The sequence below is a fragment of the Oryzias melastigma genome, linkage group LG13, assembly GCF_002922805.2.
Source record: "Oryzias melastigma strain HK-1 linkage group LG13, ASM292280v2, whole genome shotgun sequence".
In the NCBI taxonomy this organism is placed as follows: domain Eukaryota; kingdom Metazoa; phylum Chordata; class Actinopteri; order Beloniformes; family Adrianichthyidae; genus Oryzias; species Oryzias melastigma.
Window position 1 is genome coordinate 9,056,100 of NC_050524.1, and position 21,464 is coordinate 9,077,563.

The 21,464-nt window shown below is 38.2% G+C and overlaps 1 protein-coding gene across 1 annotated transcript in view; it reads right to left on the minus strand.

Annotated features, from left to right (window-relative positions):
• The window catches only part of nbeab (neurobeachin b), a gene marked incomplete in the record, with an annotated part of 255,493 nt that overhangs the window by 11,421 nt on the left and 222,608 nt on the right, over positions 1-21,464 (minus strand). Inside the window, 5 exon segments of the mRNA XM_036214796.1 lie at positions 1-45; positions 591-768; positions 2,559-2,648; positions 10,436-10,603; positions 15,096-15,248. Coding sequence (XP_036070689.1) covers positions 1-45; positions 591-768; positions 2,559-2,648; positions 10,436-10,603; positions 15,096-15,248 — 634 coding nt within the window.

The window sequence follows — 21,464 nt, forward strand, 5'->3', positions numbered from 1 at the left end:
GATGATGGGCTTGGTCCAGAGAGTAGCCCGGTGCTCCTCGGAGACCTGGATTTAGAGGACAAACGTCAAGGTTTTGGTCACCAAATGTGCAAATGTATTCCTTTCTTTGAGCTGAATTAAATTGTTATCTTTTTGTGTCTTATTTCACCTCATGATTTCAAATTGGGATCTAAACCAACAGAGACCAAATTAGGATCCTTGTTTAAGAAAAAAAAAAAAAAAAAATCAGGAGTTCGGGTGCTGCAGCTGTGTTCATTAAGAGCACTTTTTGGGTCCCAAATTTTATGCATCTCTGCAGTGACAGATGGGGATGTGTCAGGAGAATGCGCTGCAGTTGTGGCCTAATTTCCTTCTAACCATTGGTTTGACCCTCTGACCCCAAGGTGATGCTGATTCTTGGGGAGGGGCACTCTGGGTAATGTTGTCCATGTCTGAACATGTGGAAACACTCATGGTCGGCTTACCTGGGAGGTGTTAGCTGCTCTCCATTACAGCTGGCTACAGCTCTATTATGACCGTTGCTGTGGTAGGTACCGCGTGTGGTGTGGAACTAGCGTTTCACCTCCAGTGTGGGACCAGAATCCACTCACCAACGGTGTTGTGCCATCGGTTGACGGCAAACAGGCGACTGCAGGTGACGGTGACCACAGCAGGTATTGTAAGATGGGGCAAAGTGTTGGCAGCGACGTGGGTTACAGGGGAATTGGAAGGAAACTTCAACACCATGATGACGTCCTGCTGCATCTGGTCCTTGAACATGAGAGGACTCTGTGGAAGGAAACACTGTTAAGGGGGGGACAAGGGAAAAGACAAAGCATGGGAATGGATGGATCGGTTTGACAGAATGGGTGAAAATAATAAGAAAAGAGTGACCAGGAATTGAGAAAATGAAAAGAGAGAGACAAATGTGAAAGAATTAGTGTAGATGCTGGAAGAAGATATAGGAATGGAGTGCTCAGTACATAGCTGTAAGGCAAGTCAATACCCCTTAAAGACCCACTCTGGCGAAAATAATGTTTTTGGTGTTTTAACGTGTTCTTTTGCAATTTTTCTAATGAATGGGGCTATATAAAAAGAAAATTAAGCAAACATCGCAATTTAAAGTATTTTTTATTCAAATTGTTGCGAATTGGGAGCCAAATGCTTGGAAGTGTGATGTAGAAAACTGATACAGCAAGCCAAAAGCTCCCTGTTCCGCTTCATTCCGATGAATCCACTTGTAGACAATTGGACCAACGTACATTGTTGTTTTCCCCGTCTGAGCTGGCCTCTGGATCAGAACTGTACGACGTGTTAGCTTCCATATTGTTCGCCATTTTTGTTGCACTGGTAATGTTCAGTTGGGGTTGTGAGGCGCTGTAAGCTAGCTAAGCTAATGGATGACGGGAAAGGAAGCAGGCTTACTCCACGCCGTCAGTCCCGCCCACAGCTAAATGTCAAATTTCCGATGAGCTATTGCCACTCTGCAGAAACTTTGTCCTAGTTTAGCCTTATCATAGTTAAAAAAAAACACTGGAAACACTTTTACAATAAATCAAAAGACAGACGTGAATTTTAAAAATCTAATGAAATACATTGTATTTATATTAACTGATGTGTAAACATTGACATCAAATAGAGTTAAAGAGTAAAAATTGGTCACTTTTGCATTTTTACTTCTCCAACAAAAAGTACAATTAATATTCACACTGAACATGTGGCAGATCATGATATAGAACTTACATGATTTGACCAATTGCGGAATTCAAATGTAATACTGAATTTTAACCTGTTGGGGGCAGCACAAAGATGGTTTTAGACCATTATTTTTTTTTTTTATAATTACACAAGGTTATTTTAAATGTATCAAAGACAAATACTCAACACTTTTAATGCCCCATTTGGAGAGGTAAACAGCCATAAAAAGTTGATTTAGAGTTTGATTATCCTTTATTGAAATCCCCAAAATGAAGCAATGCCATTACCTAATGAGCTATAAAAAGTAAGTTGTGATGTTTTGGTGATTTCATTAGTATTTGCTCTCAACAATTTTAGTTTAAAGATGTAAAAATATTGATATGAGTTTTCAGGGAAAATATCATCTGTCTCAAATTTCGATACAAGTAATTTTAAAAAACAACCACAAATATGAGTTATTCGCATTATATAGTTTTAAAAATTAGCTCAAATGTTCCCGCCAAAAGTGTTTTTGAGACTTCACGGAGGCAGCCATTTTGAAAGGAGCAGGAAAAGTCCGTCTACTGCCCCTAGTGGGATGACGATGAACTACAGGGCAGAAAATATGAACCAAGTTACATACAATGAGTTTTTAATGAAAGTCTGGATCATGCTAATGAGATGGAGGTCCCAGAAAGGCGTCTAACAAATATGATACAATGGTTCTGTCTTGAAATTGTTCAATAATATATTTTCTGGATGCTTAAAAAGCTACACAAAGAGGTGTAAAGGTAAAAAGTGGGTCATCGTCTAAAACATATTGATCTAACACACACATCTATCCGAACAAACAGCACATCCAGAGGTGCAGGAAATTTTCCCAGCATGCTCGCTGCTCTCACCAGGTGCATGGCAGAGCTGCGTGGAGGATGTGGCTCAATAAGCAACTGAGATGGCGTCTGTCCAAAGCTCTGAATGTGCGCCTCTGTGGCCTGCAGGGGAGAGAGAGAGAGGCAGAGAGAGCGGCTGTCACAATCAATATGCATCAAAGTGATGGGTCAATGCGTTGCTTGACAATGCAAGCAAATCCTAACTCAGCCTTGCTTCTGAGGAAGGAGGGAAAGGGGTTCGCTCCCAATTCGCCTGGGTGCTCCCCCTTCCCCCCTCAGCCTGCAGAGTCATCCAAGTGTTAGTATGGAAGAGACAAGCCTTTTCCTATTAGCATGCTTCAGTTAACCATCCCCATTTCCAGGAGCGGGGCCCCAACTGCACAAACGTTAACCTGGAGTGACATCCAGCTAGAACTGCAGCGGGCTGGCATGCTCTTAGATGTTATTGTGCTTGAAACAAAGGGGGGAAAAGCATGTGCACACACACACGCACAAATACATACGTACAGAACACCTCACAAGCCGAACAGCGGTTTGTTTAAAGGTACAGTACCACAAGGAATTATAGACTAATATCGTTAAAACTAGAGTGCTTACACTAACATTTAGACATATTTGACCAGGTTTTAAGTTGTTTTTGCAACACATTTCCAAGCTTTTTTCAAAGAATCAAGTCATTTTTGTCAGAGAAATAAAGGAATTATTAACCCTTTAACACATGAGCTCCAGTGTTTATGTTAACTTTTCAACCATAAACACAATCAACGTTATTCCAGTAGATTCTGAAGGAGAAAAGCGGCTCGGCGAGCCGCTTTTCTCCTTCAGAATCTGCTGGAATTACATTGATTGTGTTAATGTTGAAAAGTTACAATATGTTAAATAATTTGTGTGAAAGCGTCACAGACAACGCCTCAGGTGTTAAAGGGTTAATACACTGAGTCAAAATGATTTTGCTTCATACTGATAACAACAGAAAAACTTGATTTAAAGACAAAAAAAATTGTAGTGTAATTTTTAATTCAATTTTACAAATTTTATTTTGCATTTCAAAAAAGTTCATTCATTGTCATTCTTTTTCTTTCAACAAAAATGTAGATTTATGTTCCAAGATTAGTCATTTTATGAGGATTATAGAGATGTGCTGAATTGTATTCTCATTGTGTTGACATTTTCTTCTAAAATAAGACATTACACTAGATTTTGGTCACAATCAAAATGAAAAACATATAAAAACTGAAAAATACAAACTATTTGCTTAGAACTAACAAAAACTGAATAACATTCAATCTAGTCATTTTCTTTAATAGTTAGCTTTTTTTAACCTTATTTTTCCCTTTTTGAATAACTTGAACTTTATGTTTTTATATTTTTGGTATCTTTAAAGATTTCTTGTTAAGAAACAATACTAATTTTTAGGCTGAATAAAATTTAATCTGTAGTAATTTTTTAAAAAAATATTTTTTTTTACATAATTTTCCCCCTTTTTAATGTCTGTTTGGAACTTCTTGTTTATTTTTTGTATTTTACAGATTTCTTGTTGAGAAAAACATACTAGTTATAGGACTGAAAAACATTCAATCTGCAGTAATTTTCTTTAAAATATAGCTTTTTTGACCTAATTTTTTACTATTTTGAATGACTGTGTGGAACTACTTGTCTTTTTTATTTTTGGCATTCTAAAGATTTCTTGTTAAGAAAAAGAAAATACTTGCATAAATCGATCATTTCACTACTTTCGAATGATTCTTTTCTTAAAATTTGTGTTTTTTTCCTATTTTTTGCCTCTTTTTACAGTATAGACGAATAAAACAGTCATTTAAAAAAAAAAAAATCAAGCTGTTATTGTTTTTCAAAAATGACAAAGAAAAAAATCTTGAACAACAAGCAGTAAGAGCTACTGAGCTTCAATGGAAGCAGGGCGCTCCGCAGCGGGAGTGATTGATAGGAGTGGAGCTGCTTCCACCATCAGAGGGGAGCTTGTAGATGTCCGTCAATGCCACTAAGCACAAAGGAACATACACTGCTCAGCGTTTCGCCTGCCCTCCTGGCTGCCTAGGCCACTAGCCCTCTTTTCCCCTCCGCCTGTACACACCATTCACTATCAAAAACACCCACTGGGTCACAAATGCCACAGTAGGAGATGTGGCGCAGAGGTGATACGGAATTAGGACGAGCCACCTGCCAGGCACCCCCCCCCACCGCTGATCTGTTTCCATTTTTCACATCACAAAAAGGGGGCTGCCCAAACAGTCGAGAGCTCCGCGATGGATGCGAACTAGTGAGCACATTTGGCAACCATTAAGTGTTAGTCTTTACAACGCACTCTGTCAAGCAATAAGCAGCTGACATTAGGGCTATTTAGGGTTAGGTTTAGGGTTGGGGGTCACAGTGTCTGTTCAAATACAGAAATCTGATACTAGGATCAGAAAGCTTGAAAGGGCCATGTGAAAAACATCACCATATTTCTAACTATGATTCTATTACCAGGAAACGGTGAATGAAGCCTTTTTGGCAGATGAGAAATATTTCCTGAAAGCACAGCAGAGTTTGCATTTTTTTGTGTGTGTGTATGTGTAAAGCTGCATTCACACCGAATGCGATTTCTGGTCAAATTCATGTAGGACGCCTTTCTTTTGACGTGTGTCAAATTCACTGCTTGTCCAAAGTGTGTCTATAAGGAGATACTGCCAGATGTTTTTAGCCTGATCAGTACATGGAGTGGTGTCTGTGTTTATCTCTTTTAGAATGCATGGAAGACACTTGTTTAGAGATCAGATCAGCATCAGTGGTGGCGTCTCAATGTATGGGTTCATGAGATCATTCAGAGACTCTCCCAGTAAGTGAGTTTCACTCCTACTGCGGGAGTTGAGTTGGCTACTTTCTGGTACTCCCGTGTCTCTGTGACAGAAAGACTTTCTGTCCTGCAATAAACCGAGAGAGGAAAAAATAAAACTAAAACTCCTTTTTGATTATTGTCTCAATAAAAATAAGAAAAGTCCGAGCAGGCTAAGTTAATTTGTTATATTTCTTTAGTTTTTGTTGCAGAATATTTCACATAATCCTATTTTACTTTACACATCCCAAAACAAAATGAACTTATTGACCTGTGCACACATTCAGTTAATTTTGTTCTGATTGCTTTGAGTAATTCAATTTTTTTGAGTTCTCTAAGGCCTGATGCTGTGGAAGGGGGAGGAGCTGCACAACTTCCTGGACACTCCCATTTGAAGATGGAGGAGAAAGACAACATTTATTCTGTAGTTGGACTATTGTTTTCATTTGTTGAAATATGTTAAACTTATTTTGAAGCATAAGTTTAGTTTTGTTTGTTTAAAACTCTAAATTACAAGTAATTTGCTTCTTTAGTTAATATTTAGGTTTTAAATGTTTGTATTTGTAGTTCCCTCCCTCATTGGTCTGATCAGCCAGTAAAAAACCTCCCTGTTTCCTGCTGGAGGTCAGTTTGGTTCAGTTGGTTTAAGCTTTTGTTCCTGATTTTCCGAGTTACATTTTGTTACGTTGACCTTATTTTAATTTAGGCCCATGTGCCTTTTTTGCGTTTGGTGAAATAAAACATCTTTTTTGAAATATATTTTTTGTCCAGTGGCTCAATCCTTTGACAACCCCCAAAAAATCTACAGTGGGTAAAGAAAATGGATGGAGGTTCAGGACAAGAACGCTCGCATTGATCCTCCATATTGGATTTGTATTCCACCCGCTGATCGAGTCACTGAGTCACGTGCCTGAAGCTGAGTTCCTGATTGGCTGACGTTCAAAACATGCTGCTCTTGGACCAATACATTGCACCTGACGCTCAAATCCCTTCAGATTGCATCTGTGTGTTGACTTAGGTTTAAAACTCGATGCTCAAACCAGGTTTGGTGTTTGCAGCTTTAGGACGAGGGTCCAACTCGTTGAAGGTTCACTCGTTCCACCAGATGATTAAAATACATCAACGTTTCTCGGTTGCTTGAGCACTAATCCGCCGTGATGTGTGTCAAAGACTTATCTTCATCTCAATCTAAGAAGGAAAGTAGTTAACAAGAAATTCATTAGTTTGATTTTCTTCAGGCTCTGCTTTCTGCATGATGTGACACTAACCTGCACCATCTCCCCTCCCAGCAAAAAACAAACACCTTGCATGGGTGAGCACCAAACGTCCTGATCGACGCTTCAGCTACCTGTCTGTCTGTGCGGCTTCGCTCCAATCCAGTTTCAGAACCAGCTCTGAGGTGTTTTGGCTGCGGCTCTCGCTCTATCTACACTCTGACAGGGACTGAACTGAGCATGATCCCAGAGCAACACCCTCAAGTGCACTCAAGCAATGCTGCAACACAACTGTTCTGTCACGCAGATTGCAGACATGGCCTGGCGTTGACCCGGGAAGCAGCGTGGGACCCATGCTGAGTCACAACGCTGGAGACCGATGACAAATACCAAATCAACTCTTTTAACCATCTGATTCATGTGAGAGATTACAAATGACCTCTGAGGATTAAAATTCAGTCGGGAGATGACACCGCCATCCTTTACATGCCAATGGAAATGTATACGATCATCATCCACACGAGGAAGCTGCAAACGTTTGGCCTGAGGGTGTTTCCTGAGTGGCAGCTTGGGAGCACACAGGTGAGCTATAGTAAAGAGGTAAAAAATATCTTAAACAATACCTATGTGATCATTCCTAATCCAGTTATTATCCCCGATCATGGCTAATAAGCATTCAAACTGGAATACCAGTGTGAGATCAGTTTAAATGATGACAGCAGCTCATCACTTTGTTGTCTTTGTTAAATCAGGGGGGTGGCAGGAGGAGAAATAGAGTCCCACTGATGAATAATTTGTCTGTTTACTTCAGAGTGACACAGTGGGGTCTGAACCAAAGGGGCTGCTGTCATGTTTTTCCATAAGGGAAGGCTGTCAGGAGAGGCATCCCAGTGAAGGACTGTTGTTCCGGCAGTGTGCCCAGCAGAGCTGTCACGTCGTCCTCAACCGCGCGGGCCACAGGCCTGGCAGCGTGTCATCATTTTTATCTGACACGTTCAGGGAAATCATCGCTCACGACCTCTAATTTCTCCGCAATTCAAACGGCTTAATTGTTGCGGCTAATGCAAAAGTCGGCAGTTTCACCTGTCAGGCCCCGAATAAATCAATACCTCAGAGTCAATCACCACATTTGCCAGATCTGAATGAGGGTCGCTGGGGAAATTTCCACCTCTTTCAGGCCATCCTGACAGGTGCCTGTGTGGGACAACAGAGAAGCTACACGTGTGGGAATATTAGCACCAAACAGCTGCAAAGACACGGCCTTGGAAATAAGTCACAAATTCTTCCGTATTGGCAGATTTTCTTGAAAGTAGCTGAAAAATCTGACATTGGAATAGAAAAACAGATTTTAGCAAGAAGTCAATAAGACATGTGTTGTTAAATTAACATTACTATGCTTTTGAGAAATGTTCTTAATAAAATTATTGTTCTTAAAAGAAAGAAAAAAGACTATTTTTCTAGAGACAAAGGTCTTTTTTCATTACTAAGATTCAGCTTTTGGAATGAGTCGCCACAATTTCCATTAAAAATGAGTTGAAACAAGAAATGACTAGGAATTTTATGCCTAACCAATTATTCCATCCTAGGTTTTAGTCAATTGCAGTACCCAGTTTTAATGTAGTCAGTCAAACTCCTGTTTAAATTTGATCCCTGCGTCTCTTTCAGGAAGAATTGCCTCAGCAGGAAATCACATGTTGGGACTTGAATCTCCTCGGATATCTTTTCCTTCCAAATAAGCTCATAATTTTCAAGCACTCAACATTAAAACATTTTTAGAAAAGTTGAGTCTTATATACATATATATATATGGTCAAAAGACTCGAAAGGTAAAAAAAAAAAAAAAATTCCTCAAACAAAATGTCCTGATGTTTTACTTGCGGTGCTTAAAAGGAAAAAAAAGTTACGAAGTTTAAATACTTTTAAAGATTAAAAATAGAAAAATATACTCAAATGTACAAAAAAACTGTTTTATTTCGTCTAATCATTTATTTTAATTTAAAGGTTGTATTTTTTGTCATGTCTGAAGTTTTCTTTTAAAGACCCACTCTAATGAAAATGGGCTTTTTGGTGTTTTTAACTATTGACTGTAGAAACAACGCCCCTCCCCCCTCGTGCTCCAAACAGGAAGTACCAGCTGGTTCCAGGAAGTCAAAATCCCATAAACTTCTATTGAGAAATAGACAGTTATTTCTTCATTTTATTTGTCAGAAATATCATTCTTGCTCTGATACCTTCTTCTTAACATCTTCTTTTTGATCCTAATTTTTTTTAAAGATATTTTTCCCTTTTCGCAAGTAATTCAAGTAATAAACTGACCAATCAGATGCCTCAGTAAAAGCACGTTGTTCAAGCTGTTCAGCACCGCACCAATCACTGTCGTCCGGTTCCAAAATGGCGGCTCCCATATCAGGAAGGAATGGTGATGGATTGAGCCTGATTTCACGTGAACCGGAGGAAAGGCATTTTCTATAGGTGACGTCTGACCTCGCTTTTGTCCATTGTTTCTGCAGACAATGTTTTTAACTTGTTCTTGTGGCATTTTTGTTTTATAATAGAGAGCATATATAAAGAAAATTAAGATTAAAATAGCTTTTTTGAGTATTTCTTATTTCAAGTTGTTGTGAATCAGGAGCCGACGAAAGACCATTGTTGAAAAAAGCTTGTAGATGTGACATAGAAAGAGAGGGATGATGGGAAGTGGGGGTGGGCTTACTCTGCGGTCACAACTCAGAGGTTAATTTCTGATGGACTACTTCTGTTCTGCAGAAACTATGTTGAAAACGACACATTTTTTTTATTTTGGTTGAAAATAGTTTAGTCATAATTAAAATTCCACTGGGAACACTTTTAAAATAGGTCAAATGAAGATTGGAGAGGGATTTTAAAAGGTTAAACATTTTGAAATCTTGAAAATAAGCAGTCCTATTAGGTCACCCCTTGTTAAAATGTTTTTCTTATTTGCATTTCTATTTATGTGGCATCAAAAGATACAACATGACCAAAAACCTAAACTACTTTTTTCAAAAACTACAGCATCAACCAAGTACAGTCAGAGAATGCCGGTACAGGCTTGCTAACGTATTACTATCATATTTTAGCATAAGTGGATGGCTAAAATATCTGTCACAAAAAGAAAAAAAAAAAAAGGTCCTAAACTTCTCAAACGCTGAAAACCAAAACTCTCACAATATGGTTTGGTAATTAGATCAGCCAAATCTTCTGCAGGTGATTTGCATAGTGGCCACTTGATAAATAAAGCCTCCCCTGGAAGTGACAGTATATAAATGACTTGTTTTGCAGACAGCAGATGGTGAATATCACAGGGAGAAAGAGCTCACCCTGCAAAGTGCTACAATGCATGCCAGCTGCTGCTACTGCTGCTGCTCTCTGCTCCCCTTTCCCCTCGCAATCATGCCATTCAACAGAAATACAATTAAACTAGTAGTTATTTAATTAATTTGTTAAGAACAAGAGGATTTACTCCTTCATCCATTGACTGATTGACCTTTGAGAATTGACAAAAGAGCACAGTGAGGTCTATTGATCTGCTTATGCAAAAGAGATTTGCTAGATTTAATGGGAACGGCAGGTTAAAAGATCAAATAGAGTAGACTTAAATCAGTATAATTTCAAGCTTTCAAAAAAACATTTAATAAAAATCAGTCTAAGGTGTGAAGTTTCTCCTGCAGACTGCATGACATATTAGCGGTAATACGACACATGGATGTTATGAAAGCCTCGACCTGCAGATCAAGCCACGACAAATACTGACAGGAAGCTGTGTAAGTATGATCACAAGGTTTGGTAACCCGTGGCAACGTGTTGGTAAGTCCACGCTTTACCTGTCTGAGCGACAGGTCACCAATGCTGTCCAGGTTGACGGAGCCCTCATAAGTCAGGTGGTGGAAGACGTTGAGGGCACGCACCGCCTCCGGGCCTCGCTGCTTGTAGCCAAAAATTAGGTCAATCCACTGATGCAGCTGACATGACACAAACTCGCTTTCCAGAGCCTGTCAGAGGAGTAAAGGGCAATTACACACAAAAAAAAGACACACCCGGTAACACATGCAGCAACTTGGCTCAAAAGACAGAAACTGAAGTTAAACAGAACAGTGAACAGAACAAAGAACGGGCTGTGATAAATATACATATGCAACGCACACGGATCGTTTTTTTTCTGTTTTTCTTACTGTAATCTGAGCTTTCATGTCTAAAACTCTTGAGTTCAGGCACAGCGACGTGAGTTTCTACTTCCGTTTTCAAGCTCTACGTACAAAATGCTTCATATCTGAACATGGGTCCCAAGGTAAAACAGGTTACATCAGGGATTAGCATTTGATAGTGATGTATGGATGGAGGCTCGTTCAACTCATGGAAGTGCCAACTGTTTAAAAATTAACCATGGAGGAGAATTAATAACTGTGGTTTGTGGATTATATGACACCAAGTCTTTCACATATTGAAATAGAGCTGTGCAAGAAAGCGTGAAATTCTTGAGATTTACACCACTTCGATATTTTGCAACAAGTCTATTCCAACTGTAGGTGGTGGACATGGGCTGGTGAACAGTAGAAAATAAAAAAGCCCCTCCCTACTTGTCCAGTGTGAACTCCATGGTTTAAACTTGCGTTCAAGAACCAGCGTTTAGCACGTTTAAGAACCCAAAAACTCAGGTTTAGCACATTCAAGACCGCATGTTTAATACATTCAAGAACTGGCATTTAGCACGTTCAAGAACCTGTCTTTAAAGGGTTCAAAAATCCGATTTTAGGGCATTCAAGAACCCACGTTTTGAACGTTCAAGAACCCAAGAAACCCTGTTTAGCACGTATAAGAACCTGTGTTTAGTGCATTAAAGAACCTGTATCTAGCGTATTTAAGTTCCTGCATTTGGCACGTTTAAGATTCCATGTTTAGAATGTTCAAGAACTCGTGTTAGAACATCCAAGAACCCATGTTTAGTGCATTTGAGGAGCTACATTTAGAACGTTCAAGAACCCATTTTGAGCTCGGTCAAGAACCCCTGTTTAGTAGATTTAAGTTTCCGCATTTAGTGCGTTCAAGAACATGTTTAGCACATTCAAGAACCTATTGGATAGCGCGTTCAGGAACCCAAGAACCTGTGTTTAGTGCTTTTGAGAACCCATGTTGAGCACATTCGAAAACCTGCGTTCAGCGCATTTAAGTTCCCGTATGTAGTGTTCAAAAACCAGTATTTAGCGTGTTCAAAAACCTAGGTTTAGAATGTTCAGGAACTCAAGAAAATTTGTTTAGCACATAAAATAACCAATGTTTAGCGCATTCAAGAACCCAAAAACTTGCATTCTGCACATTCAGGAAACCGCGTTCGAATACTCATATTTAGCATAATCAAAAACTCTAAGCTTAGTGGGATCAAGAACCAAAAAAACCTATGTTTAGAATGTTCAGAACCAATGCTTAGCTCTTTCAAGAACCCACGTTCAGCACGTTCAAGAACCCAAGAATCTACATTTAGTTCTTTAAAGAACCCCCATTTAGTAGCATGCTCAAGAACCATTGTTTAGCGTATTCAAAAACCCGTCTTTGGCGTGTTCAAAAACCCACAAATCCACATTTAGTGTGTTCAAGAACTCTCATTTAGTACCTTCAACAATCCATGTTTAGTGTGTTCAAATACTTGATGTGTGTTTAGCTTTGCACTCAACTCTTACATTGACCCATTTTCACAAACAGGTCAATTTTGACCCAAACACAATAACAGACGATTTTTCATAGGTCTGCACGCCGACTTGCCAGCCCTGGCTCTACATCTGTAATCCTGCTTCCCATAGGGCATAAAGGCTGCTCTGATTTCATTATCTTTCTTATATTTACCAGACAGCTATATTTTCTGGTAAACGCATAAACTATATATTTGGAGATATATTTTTACATCAAATAAATTTTTTCTCAAATAATAATACACCAGACACTGACAGAAGAAGATTTAAGGCACATAGTTGCAGCGATACGGCACGTATAGCAGTGTGGCAATGTGGCGGTTGATGTTTCGTCTAAGAATGTGGTACAACATAATTCCCATGCATGCAGGGGTGAACAGCTTTGCCAGTGAAATTTACACTCCTCCCTTTGCGTCAGGAATAACAGCCATTACCAACAAAGCCTGCTCAAGCCCACAGAGGCAGAGTTTGCCACAGGGCATATCAACGCAATTGAAAGTGGCACATGCAAAGATGGGAAGTGGGGGGGGGGGGTGATAGAGGAAGAAAAAAAAGTGAGAGAAAGGGGGAGGCAAGTCAGAGAGATTCACTGACAGAAATGAAATAAAAGAGGAAGTAAGAGTGTGGGCTTGCTTGGGCAGAGAACAAAAGGAAGAAGACAATGGAGGCAGAAGACTATGATTTTCATGGTGTGTTTGAATGCACCGGTCTGGAAATCTAAGAGTGCACCAAAAAGATATACATGTATCCCACTCTTCTTTTGTTTTGGAAAAATGTTAAAAATTCTTTCATTCTTCTGTTTTTTGCCGGTGTAAAAGCTTGACTGAGCGCACATAGAGGTGTGGGTAGAGGATGGGGAAAGGTCACCTGTATAAGACCAGCCAAGCTCTGTCACTCCAACTGAAAAGGTCAAGAGTGTTCCCACTACCTCTGGGTAACTCAGGTCCACAGAAAGGCTGCGGCCCCCTGACCCCACAAAACCATGGTTTGTTCCCAGGAAATGACACAAGTTATTCTAGTATTAGAAAGGATACCACTCATTAAACGGGAATTATAAACACTTTGAAGACTATTTTTTCCATCTTTCTAAATTATTCCAGATTTAAAGGAGAAAGTGTTTTTTTTCTGAAGGTAACAAATGACCCAGATCTTGTGAATCCTGCTGGGAGTTGCGCATGTAGATGAACGACACATCCACAAAGAGCCTGCATGCTGTCAGAACAGAAGGGAATAATTCTGTACAAATATGCCCTCAGCCCAGTTTTTCCCTGACATTGCCGAGGTCAAAGGTAACAGCATATATTCTGAACAATCATAAGGTTTTATGAATAATACAAAAAGACACGTCAGGTGGAAAGAAGAAAAGGTTTAAACAGACAGGAGAAATCCTAAATGGATTTTTGAAAACAATAAGTCAAATGGATTTAAATTTTTCAGCTCATCTGAATGAACAAAGATAGTAAATAGGTGACAGTTTATTTATTGTAGGAGAAAAAGTCTTGAACATGAAAAATAATTGGCTTAGAAAATTCAAAATAATGACAATGTTTGCTAATTTGAGCAAATAAAATCTAAAATCAATTATGTCTTTAGGAAAATTGCTTCTTTATGCAAAAACATTCTATTTACAAGTGGCTGTGTAGAAAAATATGCTATTTCAATACCATTGCTATCAATTGAAATATGCTTTTAGAATTAAAGAATTTATAATATTTACATCAATATTTGTTAATTTTATTTTTTTTAGATCATTTTCATTTTTTTTTCAAATCAAGAAGATATGTTTTATAAATACAACAACGGCAAATATTATTCCCATAGCAAAAGTTTTACACACAAAGTAAATTTTTTTACGTATACTTGAGTATACTCCCACATGATATCCAGATCTTCTCTAGCTTCAAATAAAATGTTTAAGTTTAACCTCTTGGATTGAATTTGGATTGTTACGGAGAGATAGTATCTGAATCCTTCTGACTAAATTCAGAAATTTTAAGTTGACAATATATAGATATTATGTAAAAATGTAACTTCAAGTTTACTGTGTCACTTTTAGCATTGACTAAGTACGGTATGTTGTAGTACATTTAAATAGACTACTTTTTGCCAAAGTTATCAACAAAAACTAAAGGATTTATAATATTTACATCCATATTGGCATTTTTAGGTGATCTAAAGTTATTTTCTCTAGTGGTTATTTTCATTTTTTAAATCAAGCAGATATGTTTTTAAAAATAAAACAGTAAATACTATACCCTTAGCAAAAGTTGTACATCCAAAGTTAAATGTTTAAGTATACTTGAATATTTGTACATTTGTAAGTTTAACCTCTTAGATCGTACTTATCCTTTGGCAAAAAAAAAAAAAAGCATTTCGGGGAGATGTTCAAGGATGGTGAATCACGGCTCAACAGTTGGGGGCTCGTCCGGGATTTCAAGGAGAAATAGAAAGTAGGCTGCTGTCCAAGTTTGCCTCTGGGCCAAAAACAAAGGTACTATTGAAACATGAACCTGTATAGGATATTGATTTCTTTCATTAAACATTCTAAATTTTAATACTATCTGGATACTTCTTCAGGCTAAATTAGAACATTTGAAGTTTACAACGTATAGACAGTGTTTAAAAAGTAAACTTAAAAGTACATGGTCTCACTTTTAGTATGGACTAAGTACACTTGTAGTATATATTTAAACAGACTACTTTTTGCCAGATTATATTAAACCACTGACTGACATAAAAAGGAATAAACACCTGGATTTTCAATGAATATTGAATATATTGCGGCACGCCTGATGCTTACCATCCGGTTTATCCTAACGAAGTCTTCAGGCTTCTTGGCCCACGCCGGCAGCTCCACATCACAAATCCCGCTCCCGTCCCCTCTCATTCCCAGATTGTAGTTGTTGCTGTTCACAAACATCTCTGGGAGATAGTAGAACTCAGGAATCAGCTCCTACGTGGATGAAAGGTTTTTGTTTTAAAATGTATCAAGGTTTAAGATCCCCAACAAAGCAGAAAATATTCTTTACCACAACAAAGACACCCCCCCCCGAGAAAAGGTGAGAATTCACGGGTAAAGGTAACACAAACAAACTGAACCGCAGGCCTGGAGAGGTGCTAGTCCAGTTATTTCAGGCGGTGTTAGGTGTGTTAAATGACACTGGGACTGAGGAGGGCTTTTCCTTCCAATAGTCTCTGGGCTCTTGTGATGGGGTCAGGACCTCGCAGTAGAATGGAAGTGAGCTTAGTAAAGGAGCCCCAAATGTAAAGCTAGCTCTGATCCCTTACATGGAGGTAAAGGGCAAATATTTACCCTCATTCTGACTCTAAAAGACCTTTCTCATGTATTGATTGACACAGGAATGTCTCAGTTTCGCTGCACTGGAAGTGTATTCGTATACTGTGGGGATCAATAAATGGTGTTTATTGACATTTCTGTTAGATATATACTTTCAAAGCCTGCACACTTTTTTGTATCCTTGCTCAATTATCAACTTTAGCTTTTGATTAAAGAAAATAATTTCTTGAATACCTTCTCAAGCTAATCAGTTGTCCGCTTAAGCCTAAAAATAATCAAACATGTGCACAGAAGGAACATAAATCCTTCATTATCATAAAAAGCGGGGTAAATATTTGTTTTTACTTGCATAAAAACTGAACACACAATTGAGAATTACATTTTTTCCCCCTTTTTCTAAATGTGGTATTTCTCAAACTTGGTGGTATTGTAAAGTTTTATTTTTCCAATGGGAAACATAACCTTCAGAGCACTTATGCATTCATAAATCACCAGGTTTTGAAAGAAGGAGTTAGCATGACACAGAACAGGCCAATAACACTGCTGGCCTGCTGTTGGTCACATTTCACCCTCTGCACACGACAGGGCAGCGAGTGAAGAAACCCTTCCTGTCCGTCTCCACACATGCACAGGCGCACGCACCGCCACACTTTCCCTCCTTTTTTCGGCAGTAAACATCCTGCCGTAACTCACCGCCAAGCCGTTAAAACTGCCAGCTCCGTTTTCAAGCCACCCTCCCATGGCAGCCATTAATTCTGCAACAGCATCGTAATGGGCTAACAAGTCAATCACACAAGGCTCCATTGCTTTACACTGTGTCACCTTAATGACATGTTCGTCAAAATCTGTCAGCGGCGGAGTGCTGCTGGATACCTTCAGACAACATAGTGACAGCTTTTGTGTGTGTGCACGCCCACATGTGTGGATGTGTGCCCACTACTTCCAAGAAAATTCGGTTTCTCTTTGCCGATGGGCAGCTGTTGCAGCACAGCCCAGATAATTGTGCTCACGCAGAAACAAATGAGAGGTAAGGAGAGAATTTAACTTTAATGACAGTTTGGCCCAATACTGATGGTTCCCGGTCAGTGTGTAGTTGTTTCCATTTGACTTGCTTTTTTTTTCAGGAGGTCATCTCCATCGGAGGTTTAGCCTCTCGGTGTTGTCGTCATCACCGCAGCAGGAGACGAAGGTTAATGAAAGTGAGACCCTGGTACGTACGAGCTCTGTTTAAAGCGGAGGTCCAGAAGTGACCCTAATCTTACTTCAGCTGTGGGGGCTGTGTTTTTATGTTCAGTCCATCACGGAGCCGAACTGCCTATAATTTTAATTGGAGAAGTTTGAGTCCATTTTTTTTTTTTTTTTTCACACAAAGCCAAGACCGGATATAGACTGTGACTGCCCCAATAAAAGGGAAGGCTGCAAAAATTCACAATTAACTAAAGAAATAAAAATTACTACCGAAAACAAAATGCCTGTCACAAGCCTGGTAAAGGGGTAGTGTCAGTAAGAGCATTCAACATAGCATGCATAAGACATATCAAACAGATCAAAGAAGAAGATGCATGAACTCATACGATGAGCATTTTAGGGCTGTGGAGGGATAAGACACCCCAAACTCCCAGTACACCCAAATGTGCACCCCCTGATAGTCTGTCTAAATCATTGCCTGCACAAAACATACAGAAAGTTAATCCATTACTGCTTGTTTTGTCCAAATGATGAAGGAAAAATGTGTTTTAAAGAAGCAATATTGAAGGTTTGGTCTGTGTGACCGGAACTTCTTTTTTAGGTGTGGTTTATCACTGTGGTATATCACTTTTTAATCCACACCCAGCAGCCAATCAGAATCGAGTATTCACCCGGACCATGGTATAAAGGAGAATAATTCAGAATGATGGAATCTCGTTCAACAGCTCCTAGTGCTTTCGAATTTTCAATTCAAGATAAGCCATGAAAGTGCAAATCATATCAACACATCGTTACAACATCTTAAAGATTATAACAATTAAAAAAGCAAAGCTAATTACTATTAAAAAAAATCATTACATTTTAGAAAAAGAAACTAAATTCCAGAAAAAAAAACTTAATTCCAAGAAAGAAAGAAAGAACACAATTCCAAAAACAATTAAAAACATAATATAAACTAGATATATGTCATTACCTGCAATAATGCAAGTGTGAAAGCTGTAAGCTGAATGTGAAGATGCCAGAGCTGATGGCTGATCACTGAAAATGCTGAAACTGATATTAAAAATGGTCAAGCCGATAGCTGAAACCGTTAAAGCTGAAAGCTTGCCAAAATATTAGCTAAATGCCAAATTAGCCCCCAAAATGTAAACATGTTTTGCCAAAACAGCTAGCTTACTGCTAAAATATTAGATAAACACCAAATTTGTCTAAAGAACCTAAAAAAAAATAATTTTGCCAAAAGATCTAACATAATGCTAAGATATTATCTAAACTCCAAATGTGCCTTAAAAAATTGAAAAATGTCTTAGTCAAAAACAGCTAGCATGTTCCTAAATTAAAGCTACATTTTAAATTCCAAGGAGTTTAACAAGTTCTCATTCATTTCCTAGGGGAATGTTTTGCTCAACATTTCAAAAACTATAACGTTTATGAATACCAAAAGTACAAGCAGTAATGTGCTGAACGTTTTGATATCAAGATTACTGAAACAGCTGAAAGTGGGACTGAAAAACGTACGGAAAGGAGCAGGACAATCACTATAGTGTGAATGCTTTAAACGAGCATTCAGACAATTAAACAATTTGGAAAACAAAAGTAATTTTCAGGAAAGCTAAAAAGTAACCAGAAAAGGTAGGTATGATGAAACATTGCTGACTGGATGATGATGTTTGTTTACCTTTTCAAACACTAAGTTAATTGTCAAGAAATACAGACATACGATATTTCCCACACTAAGACCCACATCAGATGAAAATTGTGTTTTTAATATGTTCTTGTGGCATTTTCTGATGATGGAGGACACACATGAAAACAATCAAACTCAAAAGTGCGTTCTTGAGTACTTTTTTAAATTCAAATAGTTGTGAATCAGGAGACGACCGAAAAATATTGTTAGAAAAAGCTTGTAAGTGTAACGTAGAACCTATAATGACAAGCCACAAGCTGCCTGCTCTGTTCCATTTTAATGTGGACAACTAGATTTGTAAATGTCTTCGTTTTTTTTTTTTTTTTTTTTTGTCTGAGCTGGCATCTGGCTGAAAAAACTTTACGGCTGGATAGCTCCAATATTGCTCGCCATTTTTGTGGCATTGATAATCTTAGGTTCGGGTTGCTAGGGGCTGTAAGCTAGTGGGAGAGAACGTAAACAGATGGATGATGGGATGTGGAGGCAGACTTACTCAGCCCAAAACTCAGAGGTGAATTTCTATTGAACTCCAGCCGCTCTGCAGAAACTATGTCCTAGAAATCGACATGAGTTTTTTGGTTTTGGCTAAATATGTCATCATCACAACTAAACAAGCACTGGAAATACTTTTAAAATAGATCACCAGATGATCGGAGAGGGACTTTAAAGAGACCACACCCACTACAAAAATGTGGTGATTGCTTCATCGAGAAGGACTAACGTTTGGGCAAAAATCCTTCAACTTCTGTCCCTCTTTTTTAAACGTTAAACACCATCACGCAATCAGTGATGTCCTAAACTTTTTCGAGTCGATTGATGTGTTTCATTGTTAACATTTCAGTTTGATTTATAGATTTTTTTCTTTGATTTCTTAAATGTGTTTTTTTTTTTGTTTTGCTTCTGTCATTGGGATCTTTAACACCTTATTGATTTGCACTTTTGTTAAAAGTTTTACAAAAAAATAATTGATCAGGTTTTGCAAATCTACATAGAAAGAATATTTTAAGAAATCCAGCAGGACGTAATCATCTATCGCTGGCACAAACTCCTGTTCTTGGTGCTCCACAAGTAATTCCTCCTCTAATACATTATGAAATACTGTTTGCAAGCTTGCTTTACCCTGCACTATGCACTGCTGCTTCTTCTAATAGATAGCAGCCTCCTTCCTGTGTAAAAACAAATGCACGCAGACGTACACGTAGTAGAAAGATGGTGGTATTTGTTAACAGGGTGGTGTTTGACTATTCTGGTTGTTCGCTGGCTTGTAGCGTTCCACCTCTCCCTCACATGGATTGTTGGCTGCTTTTCCGCAGATCCTGCCGAGTAAAAGCCCTGTCTGTACATAAAAGACTACATTTTAAATAGCTTTTGTCATTAATGCTTTATTAATTGCCTGGGGCAACACTACCCGACGCAGGGTGTGCTGGAAATATATGACACTTTGAGGTCACCGTCTATCCCTGCTGCGTGTTATGCAGTGGGCAAAATGGAGGCGAATCAGCAGGGTTCAGCAATTTCGGAGAGAGCTGCGTGCATCCGCAGAGAGGGCTTTGTTCTTCTCTCAAACGCCGGCTTTGTGAAAGATCAGTCTATCTTTGAAACTGTTTGCTTTTTAGCACGGGATAAAACAAATATGCACTGGGTGTTTAGGAGCAGTGTGGTTGAATTTCTGCTGTAGATGAGCCAATTATATTTTGTTTTTTGGAAATGCAGAGGAAGTAAAGCAGGTTGTGCATTTTTAGTAAAAACTCCTGTTAATGTAAAATAGGCTGTAAAGGATATATACCTACAAATAAACTCATAAGGAGGGGGGACTTTGGAAGGAATATATTAAACATGTAAACACATAATTTGGGGGGAATCAAGATTTCATTTTAAAATATTGCTTTTGTCATTTTTGTAATGTTTAACCCATTAACACCCGAGCTCCAGTGTTTATGTTCTTTGATTTACTGTAACTTTTCAACCATTAACACAATCAACGTAATTCCAGTAGATTCTGTAGTAGGCAAAAAAAAGCTGATAAAAAGTTACAGTTTTGACGTTTTAAATATTACCATTCTGAGAGCTTTTTGGACTGTTTTGGCATTCATTAAGATTTTCTTTAGGTTATTTTGGAGTTTAGCTAATTTTGCAGCTACATGCTAGTTGTTTTGGCTAATTTAGGCTTTTTTTTGTTTTTTAGGTTGTTTTGGAGTTTAGCTATAATTTTAGTTAAATGCCAGCTGTTGAGACTAATTTAGGCTTATTTTAGGTTATTGTGGAGTTTAGCTAATATTTCAGCTACATGCTAGCTGTTTTGGCTAACCTATTTTTTTTGTTTTAGGTTAATTTGGCATTTAGCTAATATTTTAGCTTGCTATCAGCTATAGCATTTTCAGCTATCAGAGATAGCATTTTTGGCTATCAATTTCAGCATCTTCAGCTAGCATCATCAAAATTGTGGAGAGCATTTTCAAAATCTGTTGATAAATAATAAAAACAACAGTGATTTTTTTTGTTTTTTTTATGCTGTTTATGTTACTGCTGAACTCGACCAGGTTGACGGAAAAAAAAAGAAAACGTGCTTAAAGTGACAAACACTATTTCTTTCTATATGAATCTTTGTGTTTTTTATCAGTTTTGTTTATCTCCTGTTGTAAAAAAAAGTAAAAATGATGATTAAATACATATTATTTTCATTTAATATATCCAGTAAAAAGACATAACACCTAACATAGTATATTGAAAAGTAAGAATCATGGTTCCATCTGTGAATAAATGAGCGTGATTTGTGAATCGTTGTAAGGATCTACAAAATAACATTAATATTCATTCAAAAATGGGAGGTAAAAACTCTTTGCTGAGGGGGAAGCGGCCCCCCATTTCCCCCATGAAGCTCCGCCCCTGAATAAACTACATACTGTATTTTAAATTCGTTTATTTCCCTTTTTTTTTCAAACACTTCTGTCTCGACTCAGTCCGGTCAAATGGTCTCGAAGAAGAAATAAATTACA